At 40.7% G+C, this 25,179-nt stretch overlaps 1 protein-coding gene across 3 annotated transcripts; it reads left to right on the top strand.

Annotated features, from left to right (window-relative positions):
• The first annotated feature begins 99 nt into the window (after positions 1–99).
• LOC125970879 (tumor protein p53-inducible protein 11) lies at positions 100–24,512 on the top strand. 3 transcript variants are annotated; one of them, XM_049723609.1, is made up of 9 exons: positions 100–266; positions 3,369–3,453; positions 5,403–5,475; positions 12,720–12,859; positions 17,255–17,313; positions 17,404–17,452; positions 17,742–17,838; positions 21,893–21,994; positions 22,508–24,512. In XM_049723609.1, the coding sequence occupies exons 4-9, from the start codon at positions 12,731–12,733 to the stop codon at positions 22,639–22,641; spliced, it is 570 nt and encodes a 189-aa protein (XP_049579566.1). In that variant the 5' UTR covers positions 100–266; positions 3,369–3,453; positions 5,403–5,475; positions 12,720–12,730; the 3' UTR covers positions 22,642–24,512. The 3 variants fall into 3 exon arrangements, with proteins under 3 accessions (XP_049579566.1, XP_049579565.1, XP_049579568.1); XM_049723608.1 differs by lacking the exon at positions 5,403–5,475; XM_049723611.1 differs by lacking the exons at positions 3,369–3,453; positions 5,403–5,475 and having other exon boundaries at positions 108–266.
• The last annotated feature ends 667 nt before the right edge of the window (positions 24,513–25,179 follow it).

Raw genomic sequence — 25,179 nt, 5'->3', positions numbered from 1 at the left:
GTAACTCGCGCGGGGAAACGATTTTTCTGTGGAGGCGCTATTGTCTATATTGCGGTAGGATTTTAACGTGCGCGTTTAAGTGAGGTCATGTGATTACGGTAAGCTGGAGCTCGTGGCTGGCGTTAGTTGATGAGGAGGTTGTGTTGAGTGAAAGCTCGGAGCGGCTATGTCCCCCCTCACTGTCCGCGGGGCTCACTCGCTGTAGTAAACGACTACCATTTTCCCCTCCAAACCCAGTCACAGGATCTGCGCTGTCCCTCCAACTTGTAAGTTACTTGACTTTCTTATTCACGAAATGCTCTTTTCTCACAAACACGAGTGTACTTTATGGTGATTTGAGCGATGTTTTCATTGCGCTCGTCCGTCAACGTCTCATAGTGACTGTTAGCTAAAATACTGTCGGTCCGCGAGAGTCCACTCCACAAAAATGTGACATTGCTTCACTATTTTATTCGAATTATTGTTGTGTTGTTAAATTGATGAGGCGTTGAAGTTTATGTCTAAGTGTACATCATAAGTGTAAGTTAAGTGTGAGCAGCCATGCTTCGATCCAATTGTATAACGAAAAAAAAACCCAATACATGTCATATTTACACAAAGGCGACTTTTTAGTCCGTGTTATGATCGTGCAAACTTGACCGTTTAATCCCCCCACGATCAGACTAACCGCACAAACGTGACACCCCGCCCTGTTGATCTTCATTTGATAAAAATGGACAACGTTGGCGGGTGCGGTATTTTTTTAACATCTAGCAGTAGTTTTCTACAAGTGTTGCCAGCAGCCACTAAATGAAAACAAATACAAAAAACTCCAGTCTCAATGAAAGTAATTTAAGATTTAAATATTGTTTACTGATTTCTTGAACTATTTAATTTTGCACAGAGGTACTGTGGTATGAACAGGAGGCTGCGCTGCCTTTCAGGTGTGTCATGACTTGTCCTCAGAGCCGTGAAGCAACATTGCAAAATATTCACCAAACAGCTCTAATACGCCTTGGGCCTCAATCTGAAAGCCCATCTCTCGACTGTTGTTTTCTGAAAAAGATTGGATGCTCAAGAATGTTGCCCTAGATCCAGAGATGCCTGACTCTATGGGCAGTAGAATAGCACACAACAAACCATTAACTCAAGATGGTGGCTTAAGTCAAACAGGCAACAATCATAACATGGGGGAAGCAGCAGTCTGTTTTTTTTTCTTCAAACACACACAAGCAAATGTTTGATCATTATTTTCCATAGCTGATTTTTTTAACAGTTTAACCATTTCAAAAAAGCTGATTTGGCAATCCTGTGATTATGTTGCTTGAAAACACTTTCAATCTATATGAAAAATTGTTCTGCCCAGCTGTTAAAGTTACTTGTCACTCTTTTGTGGTTACAAACTTTCCTTGTCATTAAGTGGAACCTTTACAACAAACATTTAACCCAAGCAATTGCTTCTCACTGTGTCTAGCAGCAGCACAAGCTTCAGGGCTTTTCCTAATTGGTTCTGTTTCATGCTACAATCACAGAGTGACATGACAGTGCCAGCTAATTGTAGCCGTGCGTCTGTCTTGAAGTTGCCTTTAAAAATGTGAGCAATAAGTATATAATAATCAAGGATCGTTCATGTTATATTACCTTACATTTCTACTGTTTTCCTTTTTTCAGTTAAGTAACCCTTATCACTTTAATTGCTGTATCATTCTCTTATTGTTGCCGATGGTCAAATATTTGCTAAGGTATTGTAGGTTACAGAATTCACTCAACTGGCTTTGGCAAATGTCTCAAAGTGGCTTGATGAAGACTTCACCCCTCGCCCCCCTCACTCTTTTTTCCACTGCTCATAGCCTCAGGATAAGTTGACCATGGACAACCCTCATTCAGCTTTCCATCTCACTAATGGCACTCATGCAAAGTGCCATGCTGCGTCTCACAGGCTGGATTCACACTCAACGTGCAAGTGCCCAATTGTGATCTGATTTATTTCCATGTATTTTCAAATGACCCGTATCTAATATCATTCATCACCTCCCAAAACACAAGAAACTGAACCAGGTGCTGATTTTTTTTGGGGGGACTACGGATGTTGCTGATTATTAGTAGAAGTGTCTATGTTTAAGGTGAAACTTTTTTTTTGAGTCACATGACTTATGCAATTATTTTTAGGAAGATCAAGAATCTTGACTGAACTCTTGGAACAATGCATCAATTGTTAATTTTCTTTAGCCAAAACGTTCCTTACAAGTAGGTGAAATCCAAGATCAACAGCAAAACAGTAGCAATGATGTCCTGTCATCACCTCAAATCACTTAACTTTCAGCAAAATTGCGCTATATTCCTCACAACCACTAGGGGGCATAGTTGTTGAAAAAAATGTTCACAGTTGTTGTTTTTTGTCATATCTTCAATTATGAGTATTTATATTATTTCTAGGGCTCAACAGATATAGAGTTTCTCCAAGTAATCGATGGGATAATCAATTCCAAGAAAATTCATTTGTGACAGCCCTACTTGCATTTTACTATACGCTGGCCTTTAGTATTTGTTTAGCTTTGCAATAGGGGAAAGAAATCGACAAATATTGGTAATTAAAGAAATATGTATTTTTCTAATGTCTTTATCTTTGCCGTGTATAGCATTGTGCTGATTTTTTTTTAATAGCCAATTTTAAAAGAGCTACTATCAGTCGATCAAATCCAAGGAATTTGTAACAGGACAAGTAGTATTTATGCAGCATTTGTTTTCCCAGGGGCGCCCCCAAAATGTCAATGTTGTGCTGACAAGATCTAAAAATGTCTGGTAAATACAGCTACTTGTTTCACAACTAACGGGCCTTAGATTTTTTTTTTTTATATGCTGCCTTCCGTTTTGTCTCTAGGGAGTCTTTCTATGAGCCATCATGGATCGCGTTCTTCATGACATCTTAATTCCCTGTCGACGGCAATGAAAGTTTAACTGTGGCTTTAATAATGACCCTCTAGCAGATGTGCTTGTTTGTTTCGCATGGCCGAGATTAGCGAAGCTTAGACCATATGTTGCTTTCTATGACGCTGGCACTTTTATTGCAAACTGTAGGCTGCCAAAGTCATTCATTCGAGCTAGGGGAGACGTGAAAGCAATTATGTTTTTGAGTGGTGACAAAAAATCATGGTTAATAACGTGCGTGTGCATATGTATGTGTGTATATTTGGGTTTTCATGTGACTCCTCAGGCAGGTCCAGCTGGCTGCAAATCTCTTTTAACGTTTATCTAATGATCCATCCACTTCTTACTCTCATGACGGTGTTTTGTTTTATGTTTATTATCTGTTGATATCTTGACTACGTCGTGATATTTTTTTTTTAGCTTGAATCTATATTTGAACATGCTCTTATCTTGATTGGCAGGTGAACTACTGCGGACACCGCAGGAAATTTGTTACAGCAAGATAGCTGCATCACCTTGCCACTTCATATCCCCTATTTCCAATCGGTAAGCCATTGTAGTTGCTTCGAGGGCTAACAGTCACTAGAAATGACTTTGTTGACCCTTTGTGTTGCTATACTCAGTTCCAATGTTTTGTCAATCCAAATTTCCATGTTTAAAGTGTGTATGCGTGCACTGTGAGTGGTTTCACATTCCCCCATTTGCCATTTGGATGAGGTTTCAGAAATTATTGTAGTATTTCACATCTAACAATGTGATGCTGCTTAATGCTAATGCTTACCCTAACCATTCTAGATACTAATGTGAAAACTTTCATTTCGGCAGCTGTGATAAAACGCTACACTTGGCGGTAGGTTTATGAAGTTGTAAAAGCACTGCATGTATTTAATTCCTCGTTGAACAATTGGTTGAAACAATTGCTGGCTTATTGCATCATTCATCACTGAACTCTCTGGGCTCATCTGGAATTAGCTTCGCTGAAGTAGTTCCTTAGTGATCACTATAAAAAGACATTTCAAATGAGTGGATCTTTTCTCGAATATAACTAGGGCTGTGAAATATCAATATTTTTCTTCATTTGACCCTTTTAGTGTGTTACAGTAAATTAAAAGTAAAATTTATTGTAGTAGTTTGTCTTTGTTTTTGGAAGCGAGGCAAAATAGACGAGGTATCGGACAATTTCTAATAGAATGCAAGAGTTTAGAAACTGTGGGTTGCAATATTGGGTGTTTTTGGCCGTGTGCCATGTGCTTGCTGTGCAAAATTTAATCACATGCAGTTCACTCTGTACTGATGCAACCAGAGGCATTCTTGTCATTTTATTTGCAATATCAAATTTTGTAAATTGGAATTTGTATTCAAAGAACGCAACTGACTTTGGAAAAAGGAGGAAGGACATATAAAATGCAAATATATACAGATAGATGCTAACAAGATGCGCTTGGAGCTTTGTATGGCAGCACACATAATATAGACGATTCGAGTCATGACACATTTTGGGTACGGTTGTGTGTTGAAGTTTGAGCAAAGGGCTGATTGGATGCTCTCAACTTGGACTTTTTACAGTACCATATTCTTATAGTATATCTTTTTCCTTCCATTGCTCAATAAAAATATTTGCCAAGTTAAAAGTCATTTAGGCAATAAATCCTGGCAGAAAAATCAGATACGACTGAGCAGAAGGCCAGTGAAGTGTAATTTGTCCTTAAACAGATCCAAATCACAAAATGGCTCTAGCTGGGGAAATAAATTAAACTAATTGGTCCAGGAGACAAAAGTAACCTTTCCCGTGATTAGCGCTCAAGCTCAGACGTAATGTGTAGACAAAGATTTGCCAGCGGCTAAGGTTGTTTCTCCGCATTAGTTGCTTTGTAAACTTTGCTGAACCCTCATAGCATTTTGACCACTTGGTAAAAACCAGATTAGCAAGCTGAGTGAGCCACACTCACATTTACTGTACCAAGTAGCAGCTTTCGCTTATTTGGAGATATTGGAATAATACAGAGCATGTCAAAACAAAACAAAAATCAAACACAAAGGGGCCATTTACTGTAGATGGCGAACCAAAGGAAATCAAATTAGCTTTGGCTGTTCACTGATTGAACCATTTCAGTTCACTCGTGTTTTTGTAAACGGTCTGGTGGGGCGTCTGTCTGAGAAAAGGCGACATCAAAGCTGTCTTTTAATATTCACGGAGATTCAATACGCTATGTACCTGTACGCCATCTAGAGTGTAAAGCAAATTATGCACATGAATAGCAAACAAGCCCAGTTGAATTAAAAAGAATGTTTATTCATTAAGTGCGTACTCATAGCTTTGCAGATGAGTCACTTGTGTACAATACAAACATTTCAACCTTCTGTGAATTTATTTTCTATCATTGTACTTATTGGATCGAACTGTTTTATTGGTGATTAATAATTTTCCAAGTAACCTCTGGTGCTCACTTGAGAATCACACCCTATTTTTTTATTTTATTTTAATTTTTTTATAGGAGCATCCCTGACTATAACACTGAATCATCTGGACGGTTTGGGTTGCTCTCGGCGTTTGAGACTCAGCAGTCAGTGAGTGGCCATTTGATTAGTGAGAGTTGGATGGACAGCTTTGGTCCCGAAGAAACCGATGCATCTTGACAAACTTAATTTACTTGTTTGCGTGTGCTTGGCTTGATTGGTTGCTGGCTATTATCTGCTTCCAAGATGAGGACATTTAAAAGACAATTGCTAAATCCTCCACCAGAATTAATTGAAGTCGCTTGTCTGGCACCTGATGATTCGGCACAAGTATGAAAAACAATCTTGTGTATTTAATGCTGGAAAGCCGATTAATTATTGCCGTACACAAACACGCTATTCACTCCCACATACATACGTCACACATGACGTGAGTGTGCGTGCCCATTCAACATTATGTGACATTTATGATCCTGTTTGACTAATTGATCCAAAAATAGTGATTTGGCGTTTATCTTTAACACCCAATTTGCATTTCTATTTGAGTCACCACCGATTCATGTGCCAACATGTGTTGCAGTATAAGTGTGTACACTTTATGCTTCTGAGAAACGTGGACGGTCTGCTTATTAGGGAAATGGTAATCGATTCGCATGATACTGACAGTTGAGTTTTGGCAGCAATAAATACAGGCTGGTGAAATATACTATTGTAAAGCTGGCTATTCAGATTTGTATTCCAAAAAAGCAAGAATCTTCTGTAAAATGTTCTAGTGTTTAAAAGGTGTTTTACAAGTTAGTCATTTTAATCCAAGCGTGTTTTTCTAACTCGATTGTTTGACATTGAACAAGTAGAGGATTACCAGTGGTTAGTGGTTGTCCTCAAGTGCAGGAATCTAAATGTCATGTATGTTTACGGTCACGTAAGGCAACGTGTTCCTGCTGAAGACACGGAGACAAAAGGAAGAAAAAAATAAATAAAACAGAAATGGAACTGTTGATGGCCTGTTAGGGCTGCAGAAGAATTGTTTTGTCTTGAAAGTGAAATAATGTCCTTCAGGTTTCACAATAATACAATTGTGAATATGACAAATTGGAGAAGGTGTTGAATGAGCATTGTCAAGACTGATTGCTTGCGCTGTGTCAGGAAATGTAATAAGGCCAGAACCAATATGGATTATTTGTTTGTTTGCTTGTTTCTTTGTTTAGCCAATTTTGATATTTGGCTTAATTAAATTAAAGTGAATAATTGTCTGAATAATTTTTAAAATTTAAAATTAATAAAATAACGCCCAACACCGTAACAAGGACCATACATTTGCTGAAATTAACTTCATGTTATTGAGGAATAAATGGCTGACCTATTGGATTTTTCTTTTGTTTTTTTTAAGGATGGATATTTTTGACCTTTGCCAAGGTCCATGTGCAAGCATTGTTTCTGACGCAGAGTGAGACCTGAAATTAGTTCTGCTTGTCATCCAGGGAGGCTGCTTAGCAACCAGCTAGTATGGAACTAATATAGTTTTGGTAGTAATGCAGTAAAACTCCTAAATCTAAAAATCAAAAATAGCAACAAGGTCCAACTTTGAATCCCCTTTTGAGTGATTTACTGTCTTGCATTCATGACTTCATCAGTAAGCAAAGTCACTGTACTCCCAGAGCTGTTAATTTGGGTTAGGTTTGTTTTGGAATTTGATCCACTAATTTCACATTAGTAATTTATCATTAAAGCCTACCAAATTAGATTGTGGGTGAAATCTACCAAGGCGAGCATGTGTTGGAATCACAGAATAACGAGTTGGGTCAGCTTTGTTGCTGCGCAAAGCATTCAGGAATGATTGTTTATTTTTCTTTTGGTGTTGGCAAGATCCCTGCTATGCTCTGATGTCATTTTATTTTCTTGCTCGGAGGGCATCTTTCATCTCCTGCCTGCGTGTGTCCGTCAGCATTGCTTTACGTCCCATTTTTACTTTTTACTGTTTCAATCATGTCAATTGAGTTGATAACTGGAGGTGACAAGTACCTCAATTTACCATAACATATTATTATGCCAACCATTAATCTAATCCAAACAATTATTTTTATATTAAACGTCTGTCCTAAAATTGGGATCTCAAATAATCACTCTTGAGAATATTTGTAATTACAATGGAAGATATTTGACAAGGGAGCTAATTCTTTTTGTGTTATTATTACACTGATGGGCTAATTCTGTGTTGACTGCTCTCAGAGGAGCAAACAGTTTTAATCTTTTTTTCATCCCACTACAATAATCTGTTGATGGTAAACAGGGGATTAGTTCTGTGTACACAACTGCACACATTGATCGATTCTGTTTTATTGATCACCGTTTTCAGGGATGAAGGGGTGGACAGGCTTGTCAACGACTACTATTTAATGACGTTTAGGTGGCTGTTCTCGTATTTTCGTGGGCTCAGACCCGCTTACAGCTACAAAGTGAAAATGGGATGAATGGAAATAGTCTGTCACCTTAACTCATTAAAATGTTCAGAATGCGCAGCTTGCCTTAGAGACAAACAGCGAAGGGGGAAAAGCCAGCCTTGATTTTGGAAGAAAAAATAAATAAATTCAACCCACGTTTTGGCGTAACCATTTGGGTTGAGACTATTGAAATTATTTAAAATCAATCAGGGTGAAACAACAAAATAAATAGATTAGCATTGAAAGTGTTGGCTACAAATTTCAATATCAAATCGCGTGTTTGTCGGTTACTTGCTGTGTCTAGTAGTAGTTAAATTTACAGAGAATAATTATTAGTAAGAGGATGGAATGAGATGATTTGGGCAATTCTAAAGTTGAACAATGGCTCTGAAAGATTACTTGATAATTAAAATACCGTAATTGCCGGACTATAAACCGCACCGGATTATAAACCGCACCAGCTAAAATTCAGGGATATTTCAGTTTTTTTCTTACATAAGACGCACCGGACTATAAGCCGCACGTGCACACGAGTTTTTTACAAAGAAAGACAGTACATAGAAAGCCTTTTTAACGTTTTAATAACATACTTGAACATGTCTTTCTAAACATTGCCTGTGCTACTACGCAGCAGTAGTACCGCAGCAACGCGGAAGTGTGCATGCGAGTTATTAGCAAAGAAAGACTGGACACAGAAAGTTTTTTTAAAGCTTTAATAACATACCTTAACATTTCTTTCCAAACACTGCCTGTGACGCGGCAACACGGAAGTAACACAGCAAAGTCACTGAGACGCGGCGGTAACACAGCAGCAACACAGCAGCAACACGGTAGCACAGCACTAACAGGGCAGGTTAAAAAAAACATACCAGTAAAAGTAAAAAAAGAGCCGTCTTCATCTTCCTCCTGTGCACTGAAACCATCGAAGTCTTCCTCCTTAGTGTCCGATTGGAATAGCGTTAGATATCCTTCGCCTCACACTTTCTCAGTCTCTCTTTCGTCGTCGGTTTTATGCATTTCTTCGAGTGTGAAGAGGGTCTGTTCATGCTAATCTTATTCATGCACGAAGCGCTAAATTACATTAAACTAGCGAGCGACACGTATAGCTTAAAAGCGGCATCGTATGCATTTCTTTTGTCCCCCATAATGACGGTTTGTGTATAAAAGCTTCCTGTCTTTGTGTGAATGCGGGTGTGTGCGTGATGCGCGAGACGATCACGTCTTCTTCGGTGCATTATCTCTTCTTCGCCTGTCTCGCTCTTGCTTCCTGCTAGAGCGCCCCCTGGAGACCGGAGGCCGTAAAAATCCATAAGTACGCTCCAGAGTAGACACAAGATAATGTCATCAACATCGACTGCCTTTGTCTTAAAAGCAGCATCATATACATTTCTTTTGTCCCCCGTGATGACGGTTTGCGTATAAAGGCTTCCTTTCAGTAACGTCCGACTTGATCGCGTTCTGCGTGATGCGCGAAATGTAAACACAAACTAGCACGTCTTCTTCGGCGCATTATCTCTTCTTCGCCTGTCTCACTCTTGCTTCCTGCTAGAGCGCCCCCTGGAGGCCGGAGGCCGTAAAAATCCATAAATACGCCGCACCGCCGTTTAAGGTTCAAAGTAACCTTCTGAATAAAATGCATTAAAAGTTCACATTCATTACAACTTGTTTTTGGTGAGCAAAATGTCAGAAGAATTGAATTTAAATGCTGATTGATTGGGTTTTAATACAATGCAGATGGTCCAAACAGCACCACTGCTTTGTGTAATCTCTGAGTGATATGGCAGAGTAAGAGAAAGGGTTTAGAGCACAGGTGTCAAACTCAAGGCCCGGGGGCCAGATACGGCCCGCCACATCATTCTATGTGGCCCGTGGACAAATTGTGCATCAAATTCGTGTGTCATTACTAGAATTGCAAATTGTCTTCACTTTTAATAACATCTTTTTTTCAAATATTAGTCCAGTTTTTACTCGTCTGATTTAAAAACGAGTTGTTTGTCAGTTTGTTTTGTAGCTTTTAGTGTATATAATAGTGTTAAGAGTAAAAGTGATCAAGTCATCACAAAAATCACGGAAAAAAATCTTATATAAGCCGCACCTGACTATAAGTCGCAGGGTCCAAAATTATGGAAAAAAGTCGCGGCTTATAGTCCGGAAATTACGGTACTGATGAATTTGATAATCGGTTAGTTGTCAATTCATCGTTTAAAATTAACTGCGGTGCTATTATGGCATGTTTATTTTGAAGGCTTCCCTTGAGGCGGAGCATATAATTAAATTGACTTTCGTGCTGTTTAAACTGGATAATTCATGAGGCGCATAATTTCACATGATCAATTTTATATTCACTGCAAGTGTGGTCATCATCCTGGAAGGGGGGCATCGCTCCATCTGTTTCCTCCTCAAGCTTCCTTTTTCCTTTTCTGGATGTGTCGACTTTAGACCATGGGAAGTTGTCAAATGTACTTTATCTGGGAACTGTGGGCTTGTAATGCTGAATTTGATATGGATGTTTTGTTAGCGCTTTTACGATTCGTGTACTGGTTACTGTGAAGCCCTTTTGTGATTAAGGGCTATTAAAATAAGATTTATTATTTAATACATAGTGCCTCAGAGCTGCCCAGCGCACCGGGAAGCTCACTGTTCACGGTTGTGAAAACAAGCTTGCTTTGCTGTCTTTTTTTTTTCTTTTTTTTTTAATCCTCATTTGAGTTTACAAATATACATTTTAAGTCTGAACACACCTTACAGCTACTGTAGGTAGTCGGACTATTTTATTCTTTTCCCTTTTATAGTGGAGCGCCCTCAAATTAAGTCATAAACATTTTCAGTAACTTAACATGCGTAAGTTGTACTGCCATTGTTGACTGAATCTTTTATATTTTTCATCAACCAAGTCTATGTAGTTTTATAATCAATATTTTGGAGTGCTGTTTTGCTTATAGAAAAAAGCACATTACAATTTTTTTCTTAGGAGTGGAGAATGAAACAGATTAGTGGCATTTTCATTTGTTTCAATCGGGAAATGTAATTTGAGATGAGTACTGTAAGTTTAATGGTTATAGTAGGAATTAATGAAGCAATATCTCATGGCATCACCGTATATATAATATTGGTTGATTCCGGTTGATTGCGAAGTGAAACTTTGGTACACTCAGAGCTGATATCAGGTCATAAATCCATCTTGAATTTTTTTTCCAATCCAACGTTGCACTTTGTCGCAATCTATGTAACCCCCTTCAACGTATACAAGATGTATTTTCCACTTTTTTTTACCTGTCTTTAAAGAACCTCAATCAATATGAACGTTATACATCTCCAGGTGACTGAATACTAATCTAATCATTTTAGTACGTGAAGTATTCCATATGCATATCGAGAGTAATACCAGTAGGGTCATCAGTGGCTCTCAAGAGACCTTCTCATCATAGCTACGTTTGTTGTAATCATGACAGGTATTTCCTCACCATGAGAAGTTGATTGGACCATAGGCAGTTGCTAGGCAACTGCATCAGCACTACATCGGCAAGTCAAGTAGCGGTGTGAAGGGAGACCTATTTGAGCATATGGAAGAATGTGTGCTTTGCTAAAGAATGCGGGGAAGCATCACATTTAGCACTCAATCAAAATTTTAATATGTTCTTGGCCATGAAGCTTCTGGGGAGGGGGGGGTGTCACGGCAATAGTCGTATATATTGCTACCGTTTGGAACAGGCTGGTTCATGCCGCACCATATAACCAAGTAAATGAATCTCCACGCTATAAAGGCTTTAGTGTTTGGTACAAATGGGGAAGTTCTCCACTATTACGATCCATTTTGCTCAATGGACTGTTTTGTTTTTGTGTTTATGGCCAGATAAGGCAAGACATTGTGGTGAATTTTTGTCCTGACCGCAATGAGCTGCAGGAAATTAGGTTATTGCGAAAGGTGTAAGTATTTTGTTAAAAGGTTGTGAAATAGGAAATACATTTTTGTGAGTTATTGGCAATCATTACAGGGTGTATACCCCGCTTCTCACCCACTCATTTAAAAGAAGGCTCCAACTGACCCGTGACGGGATAAGTGGCATAAAATTTAGTTTTGCTACCTTTTGGCTCGTATGATTTCGTCATTCATAGAGCTTCTCCTCATGTACCTCCACTCTCATTGATCGCTGAATTTGTATGTCAGATATAGCGACAGCACTCTGAGCACACTGACAAACAGGGCTCTCTCAATTTCCATCTTCTGAGCACACCCACAGCATTTTTTTTTTTTTATCTTGAGCTGCTCATTATAAAAAGCTAAATGTTTCATTTTCTGTATTTTTTAAACATTAAAGTTTTGCAGTAATTATTCCAGTCATTAAATTCTGAACAGGCATAGAGCATATGTGCTTTATGGAGGTTATCATTATTGCATCAATGATGACGCCTCTTGTTTTGACGATTGCTTGCTTCGTCCTTAGGCAATGGTCATTAGCGGTAATCATTTGGCCTTCTGCAATTTGGCCATGACAGATCCCATTTGTATTCATTAATGAATGTACAAGATGTTTTTGAAGCCTCTGTACAGTATGCGCAAAAACGTGTGTTAGGGTGATTAATGTCTTTCTTCCCCATTCGTAATGAGGTGGAGCGGATTCATTTTTATTCTTTTACATGTTGAAGGCTGCCCCATTTTGGGACTAATACCAACCGTCACTCACAGCCTGTACTTTCACATGACCTCTCTGCAGACCCAAAAGTCAAGTCATTTGTGTCCACTCTGAGATGAGGCGATCTGCTTTTATCTGCTAGTCTGATGTTATGGCATTTCTGCTTTCTCCTTTACAATTCATCAAGGGCTTTTATAGGAATCACCTGCCGTTCAGCAAGATTTCAAAAAATAAAATAACAAAAAATTTAATTCAAGATTATCTTGTATTTTCTTTCCAGCCATTTGGATCATGGCTTCTAAAACTCACCCTCCTCTGATGAAGAAGCACAGTCAGACCGACTTGATAAGCCGCCTGAAAAGCCGGAAGATTCTTGGAGTTGGCGGCGAAGACGATGATGGGGAAGTTCACCGATCGAAGGTCAGATAAAATTCCAATCTTTGGGATTCAGCAAAAAGCCAACTTGTGGCTGGTGTCAAAAATGTGATGCATATGGGTCATCGTTATCTAAACGGCTATTTTTCGAGCTATGTCTGTGCATCTCTTTCCAAGCCGAACCAATCTACTAATTGGTTCATTACTGTGCATTACGAGATGGCTTCACGAGTGCATGCGCATATAGACAGCGATGCAGATCCAAAATATTCGCTTCGAAAAACAAAAAAATTGGCCTAGAAAGAATAATTAGAGATTCCATTTTGAGATTAATGTAGATTGATGAAAATGAAAATACAGTAAGGAGCATCGGCAACATTATGAGGCCCAATCTACCCCTTTACACATAGATTAATGTTGGAGACAGATAAAGTTAATTTGACAAAGGCAAGCTCTATTAATGCTTAACAATCCATGCTTATTAACGTGAGTCTTGTGGTCGCTGGTATGGAGCGTAATGAAATCCCATATTAGTCACGCTTGAGCCAGTGCGTATGCTTTTAGGGATGTAATTTATGTTAAGTCCCATTTTAAATCAGACATTCACCCTGGGTTGTAATTTTAATCGTGGTTCATTTGGCAGGTAATCAAGAAAAAACGAGGCTGGGAAGTTAGTTCCATGTGCCAAGGCTGGCTAAAGAAAGAAAACTACGTGTCTGAATTCACGTGGCTTTGTAAACAAAGGAGGGAAGTGCTTCTCGTGTGCCTCACTCGCTTGCCTCTTCCTGCCAAGATAGGAAGATGACTGCTATTACTAATGGACATATTCTATTCATGCTATGCCATTTGACATATTTCTTCACTGCCACTTTCTTAATACAATGGATGCTCTTTGAATGCTCTGATAGCATCAGATAAGACTTTCACAAACGCCTACGACTTCATAAATTTTCAAAATCCAGAGCAACCTTGAACAGATTGTTTCACCTGCACACTTTGTCATGCTGCCTGTTTTGGACATAGTGATGAAGAGTGAGGAAAAAAAAAAAAGCGAGAGCAGCTGTGATTAAACATCTCAACACAAATGCCACTGTGGTTCTTCATTTCCTGTTTCTCCCTTCGGCGCTATTCCCTCAAGTCAATCCTTTGTCAGCCGTTGATGCTCCGTTCGCTTTGGGGACTATTCAAGTCACACATGTTCATGCGTTTCTGTCAAAAAAAGCCCCCCGGAATCACAAGAAAGCAGATTCACCAACTTGTGTGATCACAGCTTGCACAGATGTTTATGATATAGTATAGTCTGTGTGCAACAGAAAAACGCCCATCGCATGATATGATCCGAGATTGTTTTGTTGTATGTCAGTGCTTCTCAGTTATTTTATATTATTCCTCTGTGACAAGTATGACGAGTATCTTTTGTTATGCGTAGCATGTTACCCTCATTAACATGAAGGAATGCAAAACTGAAAGAAATTAATTTCAGAAAACTTAGTTTTATTGTCAGTTTTTTCTCATCAGTGTTAAATATTTAAAACACACACACACCTAATACTACCTGTGCAAATGAGTGCCACTGCCATCTACTGTAGTGGGTATGCAATTACTCTTAATTCTAGTATAGCTAGTACATTAATTATGTTGGTATCTGAAAGGATATTACAATAGCTTTTATATTACGTCATCCATCACCCCCCCCCCCAAAAAAAAAAGGAATATGATATGATTCAGCCCTACTTTCCAGAAACTCTCACTGTGGTATACAAATTTTGCTTACCTGCTTTTTTGCCTGACAGCCCATGTTTTCTTTCGTTTGATCAGTTAGATTTCTGCTGTTTGGGCTTTTCCCGAGCAAAAATGTCTGTAATTGATAGCAATTTTCTGGTAAGCACACCTACCTGGAAAATGATTCGTCTTTCTGCCTTGCTGCTTTTCTTTGCACCAGTTTAATTTTTTTTGATAGACTCATGCTCTGACCACAGCACGGGAAAAAATTGGAGTGAGAAGAAACCATTGTTGTTGGAATATGGTTGGGTTGCATTGTGCGTTGTAAAGGACATAACGTTTTATTGTTGTTGTCAAGCAATGTACAGTGGACCACTATGTTTTTGTTTTGAGTTCCGGAGGCAGCTGACAGGTACCGGATGGCCAAGCGGAACGCGGCTTCGGCGGTTGCTGAGGCAAAAACCCGGGCGTGGGAGGAGTTCGGTGAGGCCATGGAGAATGACTTTCGGACGGCTTCGAGGAAATTCTGGTCCACCATCCGGCGTCTCAGGAGGGGGAAGCAGTGCAACGTCAACACTGTTTACAGTGGGGATGGCGTGCTGCTGACCTCGACTCGGGACGTCGTGAGTCGGTGGGGGGAATACTTCGAAGACCTCCTCAATTCCACCTACACGCCTTCCATTGAGGAAGCAGGGCCTAGAGACTCTGAGGCGGATTCTCCAATCTCTGGGGTCGAAGTCACTGAGGTAGTTATAAAACTCCTCGGTGGCAAGGCCCCGGGGGTGGATGAGATCCGCCCAGAGTTCTTAAAGGCTCTGGATGTTGTGGGGCTGTCATGGCTGACACGCCTCTACAACGTTGCGTGGACATCGGGGACAGTGCCTCTGGATTGGCAGACTGGGGTGGTGGTTCCCCTCTTTAAGAAGGGGGACCGGAGGGTGTGTTCCAATTACAGGGGAATCACACTCCTCAGCCTCCCTGGTAAGGTCTATTCAGGGGTGCTGGAGAGGAGGGTCCGTCGGGAGGTCGAACCTCGGATTCAGGAGGAGCAGTGTGGCTTTCGTCCTGGCCGTGGAACAGTGGACCAGCTCTACACCCTCGGCAGGATCCTCGAGGGTGCATGGGAGTTTGCCCAACCAGTCCACATGTGTTTTGTGGACTTGGAGAAGGCGTTCGACCGTGTCCCTCGGGAGGTTCTGTGGAGGGTGCTTCGGGAGTACGGGGTGCCGAGCCAACTGATAAGGGCGGTTCGGTCCCTGTATCACCGATGCCAGAGTCTGGTCCGCATTTCCGGCAGTAAGTCGGATTCGTTCCCAGTGAGGGTTGGACTCCGCCAAGGCTGCCCTTTGTCACCGATTCTGTTCATAATTTTTATGGACAGAATTTCTAGGCGCAGCCGAGGCGTTGAGGGGGTCCGGTTTGGGGACCTCAGCATCGCGTCTCTGCTTTTTGCAGATGACGTGGTGCTGTTGGCTTCTTCAGGCCGTGATCTCCAGCTCTCGCTGGAACGGTTCGCAGCCGAGTGCGAAGCGGTCGGGATGAGGGTCAGCACCTCCAAATCCGAGTCCATGGTCCTCGATCGGAAAAGGGTGGAATGCCCTCTCCGGATCGGGGATGAGATCCTGCCCCAAGTGGAGGAGTTCAAGTATCTTGGAGTCTTGTTCACGAGTGAGGGGAGGATGGAGCGTGAGATCGACAGGCGGATCGGTGCAGCGTCGGCAGTAATGCGGACCCTGTACCGGTCCGTTGTGGTGAAGAGAGAGCTGAGCCAAAAGGCAAAGCTCTCAATTTACCGGTCGATTTACGCTCCTACCCTCACCTATGGTCACGAGCTATGGGTCGTGACCGAAAGAACGAGATCTCGGATACAAGCGGCCGAAATGAGTTTTCTCCGCAGGATGTCCGGGCTCTCCCTTAGAGATAGGGTGAGAAGCTCGGTCATCCGGGAGAGACTCGGAGTAGAGTCGCTACTCCTCCACGTTGAGAGGAGCCAGATGAGGTGGCTCGGGCATCTTATCAGGATGCCTCCTGGACGCCTCCCTGGGGAGGTGTTCCGGGCATGTCCCACCGGTAGGAGACCCCGGGGACGACCCAGGACGCGCTGGAGAGACTATGTCTCTCAGCTGGCCTGGGAACGCCTTGGGATCCCCCGGGATGAGCTGGATGAAGTGGCTGGGGAGAGGGAAGTCTGGGAGTCCCTCCTGAAGCTGTTGCCCCCGCGACCCGACCCCGGATAAGCGGAAGAAGATGGATGGATGGATGGATATTTTCTCTAGTTATGAGCCGTTTCCCTGAATATAAATTAACCATTGTTTGGTAGCGAGTGCTGCCTCGATTAAGTTAATTTGCAGCAAACAATTTGTCTCCCGGGATTCACTCGGCTGGTGCTAACTCATCCGGAATTTACATGATGATGATGTTATGACACTTAATCTTCGGGCTCTGATTAAGGCGCTGAAGACATTTACTGTTGCTAATTAACATTGTAAGAGCACTTTCTGTCACTCAGCCTGACTCTCATGTTGTCTTCTTGTTTTGTAAAAGTGTTTATTAACCGCATCTTATTAATAGCCATGAGCAACACCTCCAAAGGTAGCATTTTCTTCCTGGTTATTTGCGATTTGTTTTATATGAAGATATCAGTGTTTCACACATACTGCAATTACAAATTGTCTGTTTTAATAAGTCACGTCTTCCTTTTTGTGTCTTGATTTATAGATCAGTCAAATGTTGGGGAATGAGATGAAGTTTGCAGTTCGAGAGCCAATCGGGCTGAGGTGAGATTTCATCTCCTGGGTTGGTGAAGTTCAAGTTGTGTCAACTTGGTTAAAACAAATTAGGGGCTTTTGTATTGTGCTTTCTTTTAGGATGTGGCTGCTAACCTCAGCGGTGGGTTTCACTGTGATCGCCATCATGGTAAGTGCTGCGGAAATTTCGATGTGCCACTGAATCATTTTTCAATTGTGTGTGCATGAGGCATCTTGAGGAACAGTTCTGTCTTTGTCTGCTTTTTTTTTTTTTTTGTTCCCATGTTCAATATCAGCACTGTTCATGGCTTTTAGCTAACAAATGGGAGTTATGCGGCACACTGGCTGTATTTTTAGGGCTCCCTTTCGCAATATTTGGGGCGGGGGTGGGTGACACTGTTGCTGTGTTGAAATAATGAAATTTGTGTCACGTTTTTTTTTTTTTTTCTCCCATACAGGCCGTGATGTTTCCCAACCATCTCTACGAGGTTGTTTTTGAGGAGGAACTAGCCACAACCAGCCTCTCCGTTCGCCTCTATGGAGGAGCACTACTCAGTGAGTCTCAAGATTTTAAAAAATGATAAAAGCACACAGCTTTCCAGCTCAGCGATCTACAAATCTACTTTTAAATGGGGATGTGATGTCAACACTGCACCGGATTTCTTTAGGGGTTATAACAGCTCCATCTGAGCATTCATAATGGTGAAGGCTTTCTATTTTTTTCGTTCTAAATTCATTCATTGTGTCTTGAGTTTATTATTGCGTGGTCATGAAAAGGTTCCAGGAATTGTTCAAGAACAGCGTCTGCATCCTCATACATGACTTTTTCTGGCTGGATGTTTTATGAGCTGTGGAGTGATACCTCAAGCTATTCATTTGTGTGTTCAATGAAATAAGTGTAAATGTTGAAGTTTAAAATAAAAATAAAAAAATCGGTGTAACCGCTACGCTGCGGCTAATGAACATACCGTATTTTTCGGACTATAAGTCGCTCCGGAGTATAAATCGCACCAGCCATAAAATGCACAATAAAGTGAAAAAAAAACATATATGTCGCACTGGAGTATAAGTCGCACTTTTGGGGCAAATTTATTTGTCAAAATCCAACACCAAGAACAGACATGAACCAGCAACAACAGGCTAAACGATACGGTATGCTAACGTGACATATACACAAACGAGGAGCTGAGAACGGGCCTGACGTAACATTCAGAGTTATTCAAATAACTATTACATAAATAACACTTTTATCAAACCATCTGTGTCACTCCAATTCATGAAGCTAAGCAAAGTTACAAGCTACAACACAGCTATAAGCTACGCTACAAAGCTACGCTACAAGCTACGCCGAAAGCTGCAAGCTACAAGCCACAAAGTTACAGAACAGAAAACAACATCATGCCTGGAGATAGACACAAAGGTCGATCTTGGAAACGAGGAACCTCCTCACGACCAGCATTGACAATTCTATCTGTAAACATCGATGGGTTCTCCCCTGCAAAACGAACAATCTTAGCCGCCCTGCACAGCACCGGACTTAGCAGAGTTTATTGAGAAGGGACAGAAATGTGTTCAGCTGTGGCTGAACCACATCTAGCTAAGCCTTGTAAGTAACTGCCTTGTAGACGCGATAAGAAGAAGAACTCCAATTCATTAAATCCATCGATCTTCCTTTATGTAAACAATGCTGCATATGCGCCGCGCCGCTGACGTCGGACTCGTCGTAAGTTGCATTTCTAATTATTCCACAGACTCATATAACGATATATAAAGTATATATCAACTAACTATCATATAACAACAATATTATCAAACCATCTGTGTCACTCCTAATCATTAAATCCATCTATCAAATTTCTCGTCCTTTATGTCAACAACGCCGCGCGTGCGCCACACAGATCTAGTATATAACCATATTGTAGCGTTAACAAAGTACCAGGAAAGACGTGGGTTTGGTAAACGGCTCTTTATTTAACAAAACAAGAGTTCAACAAGCCAACAACTACTGAACTGTAATGATAAAAACATATACAAGTTGCTACACGAAATAAAATATATCAAATAACTATAACATAAATAAGTTTTTCAAACCTTGTGTCACTCCAAATCATTAAATCCTTCAAACGTGGGGCCCTTCGTCATCTTCGTCATCCCGTGATCGAATCCTTTGTCCTTTATGTAAACAACTGCGCGCGCCGCGCCGCTGACGTCACTTGCAGTTCAAATTACAGTAATCCCTTGCTACATCGCGGTTCATTTATCGCGGTTTCACTACATCGCGGATTTTTGAATTTGGAAAATTTGTGAAAAAATTCACATAAGTCGCTCATGAGTATAAGTCGCCCCCCCCCCCCCCCACCCAAACTATGAAAAAAACCGCGACTTATTGTCCGAAAATTACGGTATTTGCATTTTGGGCTAAAGTGTAGCTTTGTACCGTATTTTCCGGACTATAAATCGCTCCGGAGTATAAGTCGCACCACCCATAAAATGCCCCAAAAAGTGAAAAAAACATATAAGTCGCTCCGGAGTATAAGTCGCATTTTGGGGGGCAATTTATTCGACAAAATCCCACACCAAAAACAGTCATGAACGAGCAACAACAGGCTAAACAATAGCAACAACAGGCTAAATGATAGGTATGCTAACGTGACAAATACAAACAAAGAGCTGAGAACGGGCCTGACGTAACATATAGAGTGATTAAGGACAACTATTACATGAATAACATGTTTATAAAACCATCGGTGTCACTCCAATTCATCAAATAGCAACAACAGGCTAAACGATAGGTATGCTAACGTGACAAACACAAACAAAGAGCTGAGAACGGGCCAAATAATAATAAATAATAATAATAAATATAAGAGGAGCAAAAATAGAGCAAGTGTACATACATACAGCAGACAGTGGACTTGGATATGGTGCTTTAAAGTGTTAATTGCTTTATTTGATGTTTTCTCTATTTTTTATGTTTTGAATATGTTCAAGATAAAGATATAAAAGCATGTGAAGTGATCAACTATACTAAAAATAACATGGGAAGTGGTCAACTATACTTGTAAGTGATGTCTTAATGCTCAAGTAAAAATTTGTGAAATAAAACATATATGTCGCTCCTGAGTATAAGTCGCCCCCCCCCCACCCAAACTATGAAAAAAAGCGCGACTTATAGTCCGGAAATTACGGTAGTCTAAAAATGATGGTTCATAATCACCAGCAAGCTCTTTTTCATTTATCCACATTAACAATTTTCTACCTTGTTTATAATTTGAGTTTACTGTTTTAACAGTCACTTAATTAGCCACATTGGTTACCATTATTGCCCCTGTTCATAAAAATACAGATTGTAGATTTAACTAAACTACACAGCCAAGATCCTGTTCTCATTTTTGGTTACTTCTTGTAATAGTGGTAGTTGGGTGATTTCGCCCCCTAATAATACTTTCACGAGCAGTTTTTTGTTTCTTTGGAGCCATATATGCGGCTAAGTCAGAGCAAAAAACAAAGATACCTCTATGTAATGGGTGACGCACAAAGCTAATTTCTACACGGCACGAGAAAACGGAAAGACTGAAATTTCAGTATGGATGCCATAAAATGAACATCCTCAAAGCCTGCTTGTACTTTCAATCGTAATGCTTGTTTTTTTCTTTTGAATCGAAGCATTGCGATGAACAGAGAACAAGCCATGTTGTGTAGCGTAATAATGGCTTTTCTGTTTTGCTGCTTCCTTTCACAAAAAAAAAAGTCTTGGCAATGCATAACGTTTACTGTAATAGCTGTAGTTTGAGTAAAAGGCATTCAGGCACGTCGGTGAGTCAGTCACTGTGATTACATGTTTAGTTCTGGCTTATTTGACAACTTGATCCATAGAAAAGAAGACTAAGCAGGTTGGCCTCGATGAGAAAGGTTAGCGAGGGAACACTTAAAAAATTCACATCATAAAGCCTTGTCCTTTACTTGACATTTTCTGATTTTCACTTAATAAGGCCTTTAAAAAAAGAACACAATGAAACAGCTCAGTTTCATTTTCCTTATTTTATTCCATCCTCCATAATCCCTCGTATGACGCTTAACAGGTTGGCTAGCATGAGATGTGACTGAACCAGCTAACATGGACAGTAGACAATCTTTTTTTTTTTTTTCTTTGTTGAATGTCATCAGGCCTTTGGGGATTATCAAAGGGGAGGGGGCGGTGATGTCTTCCTCGATAAGACGCATGAAAGGGGTTGAAGTACGGGGTCTCGTCAGCCAAAGCAACCACTATCTGGCAGCAAGACGATTCAGTCCATCAGCCCTCCTCCCGTCTTTAAGCCCACCCCTGCTCGTTCCCACAGCATGTCAGTCTGTGCGGCATGGGAGTGACATTCAGGAAAATTAACGACAAATAGCAGGGAAGAACATCAAATGGAACGCATGCTTTTATCAAAATCAATGTCAAAGCATTTAACTGAATCAATGGAGCCATTATATCATCAGACATCACGTGGTCACATTGTTACGGTTAACGATTAGGTTTTATTAAACGCTGCAATAAAATGTGTATGGATTTTTTTTTTCTTCTAATGTCCCTTGATTGTTTTATTTTTCCCTCCTGTCTTTGTAGGCTTGGCCCTCATCATGTGGAATGGCCTCTACACAGCAGAAAAGATCATCATCCAGTGGACTCTGCTGAGTGAAGCTTGCTACTTTGCAGTGCAGTTTCTTGGTATTGACCGCCCATCTCCCCTGGCAACATTTCCTTGAGCAGTTCTCGTCGTCTGTGATCAAATGAAGAGTGAATAATTAAAATCTCAAGTTTAGCACGGCCGTTTTCACATTAGTTTGCCTAAACCGCCCTCTAGTGTTCAATGTTTGGAGTTACAACCTACATTTTGCTAACCTTCACCTGCAGTATTCTTAAATTCAGTTAAGGTTGTTTAATAGTGACTTCCAGATATTCTATGAAGAATTAAGCTTTAAAAGATATTTAATATTTACAACTGTAGTGACAGGCTAAAATGAAAGGGGAAACTCATACAATCAAATCCGCTCTCGATAAAGTCAATAATTAGAATTTTTTTTTTTCTCATTGTTGATCAATGATCAAATGATCAATGACGTGCACATTCTTCCGAGTTGGGTAATACATTTTACACAGGACTTTATATACACTGACAAATGTTTGAAGGTCCACAACAACAGTGCCTATTAATAACCATGTGATGCTTTGTGGTTTCAGTGACATCCATCACCTTGATAGAGATCGGCATGCTGCCCAACGCTGCCATACTCCTGCTTCTCAGCAGAGTCCTCTTCCTGGTGGTCACCATGGCCTACTACTACCACCTGGGCCGCAAGCCAAAGAAGATCTGAGCTAATGTGCATGCTACAGGCAGTGGACAGCTGAGTGCAGATCACAAAACACGTACAGTACTTGCAAGGTTTGGGTTGTTATATATTGCCAGTGGGATGCAGATGCAGGACCTAGCCTAGTATTATCCTCAAATAGTCAACAAATGAGTATATAAGAATACTTGAAAAGGAATAATATAATGCATTTCTCCTTTAGATGTGTGTGTGGTCGAAACCCCATGTCACCAATTTCTCCCGAGTTGTAGCGCATTGTATTCTTGTCACCTTGATGACGATTGCCTACGTGCTTTAAAATATTCCAAATTTACAGCTGCATCATCTCACCGCTGTCTCCTAACCACGCCCGAGGACCAAACATTTCTGCCGGAGTATGTTGTCACGTTTGTTCAAAGTGCGTGTTTGCTGAAACGCATCAGCAGCGCTCAGTCAAATTCAAATGTGGGCCCCACAAGCCGAGTCCTCTCTGTTGGCTTTGATCAATAGTGATCCGAACTGAGGTCAGTCGCGTTGTATTTGAGTGTTCAGCAAGGAAGGAAGCAAAGTGATTCTTTTTTTTTGTTGTCGTCGTTGTTATTTACTCAATGCTACCAAAGTGAAGAGTAAATGTGGTGTGCTGTGTATTCACACCAGTTTATACCAGTAAGTCTTTTTTTTTTTTGTAAGGCGGGAAGAGAGATTTGGCCTCTGACCTGGTATTACGGGCAGTCCCTGCTTTGGATTGGATGAGTAGTGTAGCACAATTTTTATATCACGCCATATCGGTAGCTTTGCCTTAAAACGATTTCAATCTGTCACTAACACTGCATCTTTACCCTTTTTGGGTGTATATGTAAATAAAAGTACATGTGGAGGTGTTGTGAAACGGACAGCTAGGGAACTTGTTCAGTGTTAGGTCAAGCTTAAGATTTCCTTGTGTAATTTTGTACCTATTTAAGCAACTTGGGTGTGTAAATGTCATGCATGTAATAATTCAGCAATGCAGAAATAGCTGAGATTGAGTAGCAACCAATCAACCAAATAGATACTACATGTTCACAGTTGTAGGTGTGAACATGATTTCAAATGTTGATTTTGTGCACTTGGAGAATAATAACAATAAGCGCACGTGCTTTGTAACGGGTACTTGGCTATTTTCGGTCCTCCTCCACTGCATTCAGTATACTACCTCCCAGTTACTTGCCATCATTCCAGTTTAGTCCAGGTTGTTTTTCTAAATTTTTTAGGCTCAACTGAAAACAAAGCCTAAATTGGTTGATATACACAGGGCCTTCTTCAAAGGTGGTCCTTTGGTCCCGCCCCAGATGGGAGTAGTCCTGAGGTCTGAGTGATTGCGGCTTTGCAATTGCATGTGCAGTGCTGAGAGCACATGTGCTTGTTACTTGGGTGAGTCTTAATTTCAGATAGGGAATACATGGGTGAGGTTTTCTTCACTCTGTTCAAGTAGTAATTATATCTTGCCAGCGTTTAATTAGATAGATTTTGCCCCAGCAACAGTCTGTCCTTACTAGCATCCTAAATATGGGGGGGAGGGGGTCATTCCATTTCCGCCTTTATTAAAGACCTCAAATCATCTGACTTTAAATGTTCAAAGGTCTGCAAAGTGAAAATGGGTAAGATCAGAAAAAGGCCAATTTATAGGCCGTTCCATCCTCGTACTTCTCCAACATATGTTACTCACTTGAGTTGAGTGGAAGGTTAATAGAAGTTGTTTGAGTCTGATACAGTTCTATACATTGTTCTACTCTGAATTGCATCCCAGGTCAAGTTGTTTCAATTTGTAGCATTGTTTTCAAATGTATATACTGTTTTGTGGATCTTGTACCTCAAATTGAATTGTTGGTTTGAAATAAAGGAGCTTTGTTTATTTTGAAGTCTTCTAAATATATGTCATTACTTGTGTTTTGTGGTCTTCGTGGATTAAAAAAAAATTGATGTACGATAAGCGGTATTTTGGGGCAAAAACGCAGTTGAGAATGAAATGGGCAGTTACATCAAAATCACGAGAACGTTTATTATAATAAACTGTAAGGTTTGTTTGGTGAGAACAATGAATCTGTCCGAACTGCACGTGTCACAGCACAGGGTGCGTTTTGTATTTCGTAACTAAAATGCAGTTGGTTGCTGTTGATGCTGCCCCCGTATTCTGTTGTATAAATGTGCATTGTATTTGTTGCTGTTAAATTGAAAATTTTGCATCGAAGCCACAATTGGTCGATCACACTCAGTATTGAATCAGTATTGAAACCTTGGTCGGAACCTATCACAGCTCTAAAACACTGGTTAATGTTGAAGCGATTTGGAAAAAGTGTGGGGATTACAAAATCATCTCCCCGTCGGGGAATCGACCCCGGTCTTCCGCGTGACAGGCGGGGATACTGTCCACTATACTAATAAGGAAGCTGTTGGCGTATGTGTCATGAAGATATCACATCTATAAAACACCTGTTGGAAGCAATCCTGTAGAATGGGTGGGGATAAAAATCGACACTCCCGGTCAGGGAATCGAAACCCCGGTCTTCCATGCAACAGGCGGAGATA

The sequence above is a fragment of the Syngnathus scovelli genome, chromosome 6 (genome assembly GCF_024217435.2).
Source record: "Syngnathus scovelli strain Florida chromosome 6, RoL_Ssco_1.2, whole genome shotgun sequence".
In the NCBI taxonomy this organism is placed as follows: Eukaryota; Metazoa; Chordata; class Actinopteri; order Syngnathiformes; family Syngnathidae; genus Syngnathus; species Syngnathus scovelli.
Note: the sequence above shows the minus strand (reverse complement) of the source record. Positions and strands in the feature narration are given on the sequence as shown.